At 35.1% G+C, this 6,179-nt stretch overlaps 1 protein-coding gene across 1 annotated transcript; it reads left to right on the top strand.

The window, feature by feature from the left end:
• The first annotated feature begins 275 nt into the window (after window positions 1–275).
• Window positions 276–3,975, top strand: LOC100814686 (auxin response factor 18). The gene is made up of 4 exons (XM_003539718.5): window positions 276–1,650; window positions 2,225–3,099; window positions 3,266–3,331; window positions 3,657–3,975. Exons 1-4 carry the CDS (start codon window positions 568–570, stop codon window positions 3,736–3,738), a joined length of 2,106 nt encoding a protein of 701 aa, XP_003539766.1. The 5' UTR covers window positions 276–567; the 3' UTR covers window positions 3,739–3,975.
• The last annotated feature ends 2,204 nt before the right edge of the window (window positions 3,976–6,179 follow it).

Below are 6,179 nucleotides of genomic sequence, written 5' to 3'. Positions count from 1 at the left end.
TTCAATCATAATTAAGTAAAAGTAAAAAAATATAAAAATGTGAATTTATTAAAATTTCTTAAAGATTTTGATTATTTAAATAAAATTGTGTATAAATTTGTTAAAAATAATAAATATTATGAGTATAAAAAAAATAATGTAAAAAAAGAAACTTAAAAAACTACCATGAGAGATACTTTAAAAATTCGCGATATCTTCTGACATAATAGCGTTATTATTACCACCATTCTTTATCACATCATATACTCATAATTACAACCCAAAAATAAATTTCATTTCGCATTCTATTCTTATTTATTTCAAACAAACAATTTAATAAACATAACTTTTGCTGGCCAAGAGGTCGGTTTGGTCGTTTGTTTCGCTCATAATAGTCTCCGAAGGGTAACAACAACACAGAAGTAGTTTTAGTTCCCTTTCTTTCACTCACAGAGATCTAAAAGAACAAAAAACAAAAACCAGCTCGTGCTTGTACTTTGCGCGATGAATCTCCTTTGAAGAAAACAGAAACTTCAAAAAGCACATTATTTTCTCTTTTGAACACACTCTGTTTTTTTTGTTGTTTCCATGAAGGAAGGTGAAAAGGTATTGGATCCGCAGCTATGGCACGCGTGTGCAGGTGGCATGGTTCAGATGCCGCAAATGAACTCCAAAGTCTTCTACTTCCCACAGGGTCACGCCGAACACGCCCACACCAACATTCATCTGAGGCTTCCACCATTCATTTTATGCAACGTTGAAGCAGTTAAGTTCATGGCGAACCCAGAAACCGACGAAGTGTTCGCGAAGCTGAGTTTGCTTCCTCTCAGAAACTCGGAACTCGGTGCTGACTCGGACGGTGCTGGTGGTGATGACGTGGCAGAACCTTCTTGTTGTGAAAAGCCTGCGTCTTTCGCTAAGACTCTGACTCAGAGCGACGCCAACAATGGTGGGGGGTTTTCGGTTCCGCGGTACTGCGCGGAGACAATTTTCCCGCGTCTGGACTACACGGCGGAGCCGCCGGTGCAGACGGTGGTGGCGAAAGACGTGCACGGCGAGACCTGGAGGTTCCGGCACATCTACCGAGGGACGCCACGTAGGCACTTGCTGACCACAGGGTGGAGCAGTTTCGTGAACCAGAAGAAACTCGTGGCTGGGGATTCCGTTGTGTTTCTGAGGGCTGAGAATGGTGATTTGTGTGTTGGGATTCGGAGGGCAAAAAAGGGAATTAGCGAGGGTTCAGGTTCAGGTTCATCATCTGTGTGGAGTTCAGCTTCTGGGTCTGGAAATGGAAATTGTGGGATTGGGCCTTATGGGCCTTTTTCTTTTTTCTTGAAAGAAGAAAACAAAATGTTAAGGAATGGTTGTGGTGGGAATTTGAGTGGAAGGGTGAAAGTGAGGGCTGAGGATGTTGTTGAAGCTGTGACTCTTGCTGCTAGTAATAAGCCTTTTGAGGTTGTGTATTACCCAAGAGCTAGTACTCCTGAGTTTTGTGTTAAGGCTTCTGCTGTGAGGGCTGCTATGAGGATTCAGTGGTGTTCTGGGATGAGGTTCAAGATGGCCTTTGAGACTGAGGATGCTTCAAGGATAAGTTGGTTCATGGGAACCATTGCTTCTGTTCAGGTTGTTGACCCCATCCGCTGGCCTAATTCCCCTTGGAGGCTTCTTCAGGTACTCTAGCTTTCCCTCTATGTAGTGTGTTTGGATTCACGTTCGGTGATCCATGATCGCCTTCAAATATCTGTTAACATGATTTTAGATAAGTGTTCACATGTATGGTTTCTCGTTGAGGAATTGATTCTGGATCTGAATTGATTTTGAGTTGAAGCAATTTTAAGATAGTTTGTGTTGAATTAAAAAAAATGCCGAGTTTTACTACTACTTGTTTGATTTTAGAAAGAAAGAAAAAATCAAACGTAAATCACATTGCTTCAAGATGAATTTTGCAAACGTTCATCAAAACATGCACTGAAGACTCTTTCTTGTGTTTGTTTTGGTAATTTGGAGAAAATGCTTTTGAGACATCTTGATCCAAACATGCTTGCTGTTTAGGTATAATTCACATGCAGATGTAAACACCCATGATCATGAGGATGATTGAAATGCCAAATGTTGACTGAAGAAATATTATTTGATTTTGTGTACTTGATATACTTTATTGCTTTCACATCATAGTTGGAATCTTATTGAAAATTATGTTGTGCAATCTTGATTGATCTTGCTGGTACTGTTATTATCCCTGCAGGTTACTTGGGATGAGCCAGATTTACTACAAAATGTGAAGCGTGTTAGCCCGTGGCTTGTTGAGTTGGTATCTAACATTCCACTCATTAATTTCACACCCTTCTCTCCACCAAGAAAGAAGCTGCGGCCACAACACCCAGACTTCCCCCTTGATGTTCAATTTCCAATACCAATGTTTTCAGGCAACCAGCTTGGGCCTAACAGCCCCTTGTGTGGTTTTTCGGATAATGCTCCTGCAGGGATACAGGGAGCCAGGCATGCTCAATTTGGAAAATCTCTATCAGATCTCCACCTTAACAATAAACTGCAGTTGGGGATGCTTCCAACTAATATCCATCAACTTGGAGTGTATAATGAGATTTCAAATGGTAACATGATGACCAACCATGATAAGAGCAAAGAAAGTTTATCATGCTTTCTGACCATGGGGAAATCTACCAAGAGTTTGGAGAAATCTGATGATGTTAAGAAACACCAGTTTTTGCTTTTTGGTCAACCAATTCTCACTGAGCAACAAATTTCTAGCTGTTCTGGAGATGTGTTGTCTCACCGAAAAAGATCGGTAAGTGATGATAAGGACAAAGCGAAGTGCCTTATGGATGACTCGCAATCTACACTCTCACAGCAGTTTTCACCAGGAAAAGCATCTTCTGCTGAGTTCTCTTGGCAACTTGGCTTGGATACTGGTCATTGCAAAGTTTTCTTGGAGTCGGAAGATGTAGGAAGGACCCTAGACCTATCGCTGTTTGGTTCTTATGAAGATCTGTATAGGAGACTTGCCATCATGTTTGGGATTGAAAGGTCTGAGATTTTGAACCATGTGCTCTACCATGATGCAGCTGGTGCTGCTAAGAAAACCGGAGAAGAACCCTTCAGGTATCATTTTTGTTTTCCTTTTTTTTTTTTAACCTTGTGTCAATTGAATCATTTTATATTTTCACCAAGGTACCTTTAATCTGGCTCCTTTATCCCTTCAGATGCATGTGTTTATCCTAGTCCTATATTTATTTGGGTTGTGTTTCCTCTTGTGATCTCATTGCAGTGACTTCATGAAGACAGCAAAAAGATTGACAATTCTGACGGATTCAAGCAGCAAAAACATTAAAAGGTAAGAAAGAGAACGAGCTTAGTCTTGTTACACACTTATCTCCATCTTTGTCAATAACTATATGTTGACATTTCTTCTTGGACATGGATCATAACTCTGGTGACCAAACAGAAAAGGATAGTGAGAAAACTTTTGGCAAAACCATTAAGATGACCATACCAATAAAATATCCTCAATCATAAAGTAAAAGTAGTCACTTTTTTGCATAGAATCACATCACCCCATTTCGTTTCTTCATTATCCTTTTATTATCAAGGCTTCTTATTTTAGAATTCTCCCAAAATTGTTATGTATAACCTTTCCTCCAAAATCTGTTTTTTTGCAGGGCCTTTATTACAGGAACTCGTAATGGTGAACATGGACTAGATGCATCAAACAAAACAGGCCCTCTGAGCATATTTGCTTAAAATATGCTATAGATAGCATCTGAGACATTGTTGAGATCTGAGTAGTTGAAGGACAGTCCTAACTCTATTTACCTCTGCAAAGACTGAACATGAGCTGAATCTTTTATCATGGTTGTTACTATTGTGTACTAAAAACAATATCTATCAAGGTTGGCTTAGTTGTTTATTAGTGTACAAATAATGATGCCATTATCATGGTCAACTGTTATTGTAATATTAACCAAGATTTGGACCCCATTTGGCAACTTGCTTCTTTTCTTTTCCTTATTTTTTTGTTCATTGTGCTCTCACACTCACATGCTGCTGCCTACGTGTCTCCACGTCACCAGTGCTCAATAAATTGTGCAAAGTTGGTATAATGTGTGGATGTCAGATTAACGCGTCACCAATTTTTGATAATGTCTGCCAATATATATTTATTGATCTCAGGGCAATGTAGCTTTCATTAGCATTTAACAACGATTGATCAATATGATCATGACTCATCAAGTAGTCTTTTTCCTCCATTTGTTTCCGTGAAGGTAACTACTTCTAACTAGATGAAATGCACCCTCGGTGCCATGGAATGGAATAGCTATAGCCATAGTAATAAAGTTTTGAATAAACTGATTTTTTTTTATTCATAAAAATCAAATTAAGATATTTGAAGTTTGTAACAATCTACTCATACGGCCAAATCAATGAAGCTAGATTTCCTTAATTAAATAAAGTTTTGAATAAACCGATTTGTATACTAATTATTCATTCAGATATACAAATACGATGCTAAAATAATAATTCAGCTTAATTCAAGAAAAAATAATTTCTTTCTTTTAGTTTCTTTTATTTTTTGAAAAAGCTTACAATAATTATTTCTTGAAAATTATCCGTTTCTAAAACGCATTTGACCACATATCTAAACGGAAGTAGATGAAATTTGAACTAATTTTGTAAGAAAGTTTTTCAATGCAAAATTATAAAATCCTTTATTTGTAACTTAAATTGGTTCTTCTAATGTTAGAAATGCCATTTTTAAAAATAATTTCACAGAACAAATATAAATTTTTTATGTTTGCCCAAATTTTTTCATAATCTTCGAGGTCGATTTTCATGTGTAACATTAAATTTAGTCAAACTAAACCACACATGATTTATTATGTTTTACGTAACATTTGTTCAAATTTCATCATATTTATTTTTAGGTTCAGTGTTGGTTCTCGTGTCAAAAACTGAACAGAATCAAACTAAATCCTACATCATTTATTATATTTTGTGACATTTGTTAGAATTTATTGTATTTTTCAAGTTTAACGTTGATTTTCTTGTGTAAAACTGAATTAAGTCAAACTAAATTTACATCATATATTACATTTTACGTGATATTTTCTAAAAATCATTATGTTGATTTTCAAGTTCAGTGACAGTTTCCATACATAAATTTAAACTAAGTCAAACTAAATCTTACAACACTTATTAAATTAGCATAACATCTACGCAAATTTCGTTGTGTTTTTAAGAATCTGTCAAGAAAGGAATGTAATTTGTTCAACTTTTTCATATGATTTGGTCAGTTTCATTCTCATGTGTAAAGTTGAACCATGTCAATTTAAATTGACACTTCCTATACATTTGACATAAAATTTGCACAAATTTTGTGGTGTTTTGAGAATATATCAAAGAAATATAATTTACTCAACATTTCATATATCTTGGTTGAATTTTGAATCTCATAAGTAAAAATGAATTGAGTCAAACAAAATTATACACTACTTATTATATTTTACATAAATTTAACTAAGTATTATCCTGTCAATTTTTACTTTTAGTGTCCATTCTCATATATCAAATTAAACATGATCAATCTGAATCAAACCACTTAATACATTTTATGTAATGTTTGCTCAAAATTTGTCGTGTTAGTTTTTACATTTAATATTGGTTCTCATATATAAGATTGAACTAAATCAAATTCAACTACACATCACTTATTATATTTTAAGTTTTTTTCTCAGGCCTTATTATATTTTACTTAACATTTACTTAAACTTTGTTGTATTGATTATATTTATTGAGGTATTTTTTTGTTTTTACTTTTTGACCAATTTAACGCACATAAAGTAGCACGAAAATACGCTAACAATTTGTCATGAGTCTTGCACGTTTCACATAAGTAAAAATTAAAAAGGAGACTTGCTTGATTTTTGATGTCGTCTTTTGCTGCAGCTTTTTTCTTTTTTTAAACAAAACTAATGTGTTTTGCTTAGTATTAAAGCAAAACACTCCTGTAAAAAATAAGTAAACATGATCGATAAGATTTTTCTATAAATAATTTAAAAAAAAGAAACCTGTTTGATTTAGGTCAGAGTCTGGGATCTTAAAATCCCGAAAACATGATACTATTGGTTTAGAAGTTAGAAGTGATTAGGCAAACATGGTTTTGGTGTCCAAATGGCAGGAATTAG

Source organism: Glycine max, chromosome 12, assembly GCF_000004515.6.
Source record: "Glycine max cultivar Williams 82 chromosome 12, Glycine_max_v4.0, whole genome shotgun sequence".
In the NCBI taxonomy this organism is placed as follows: domain Eukaryota; kingdom Viridiplantae; phylum Streptophyta; class Magnoliopsida; order Fabales; family Fabaceae; genus Glycine; species Glycine max.
The sequence above is the reverse complement of the archived record's forward strand: the minus strand, read 5'-3'. Positions and strand labels throughout refer to the sequence as shown.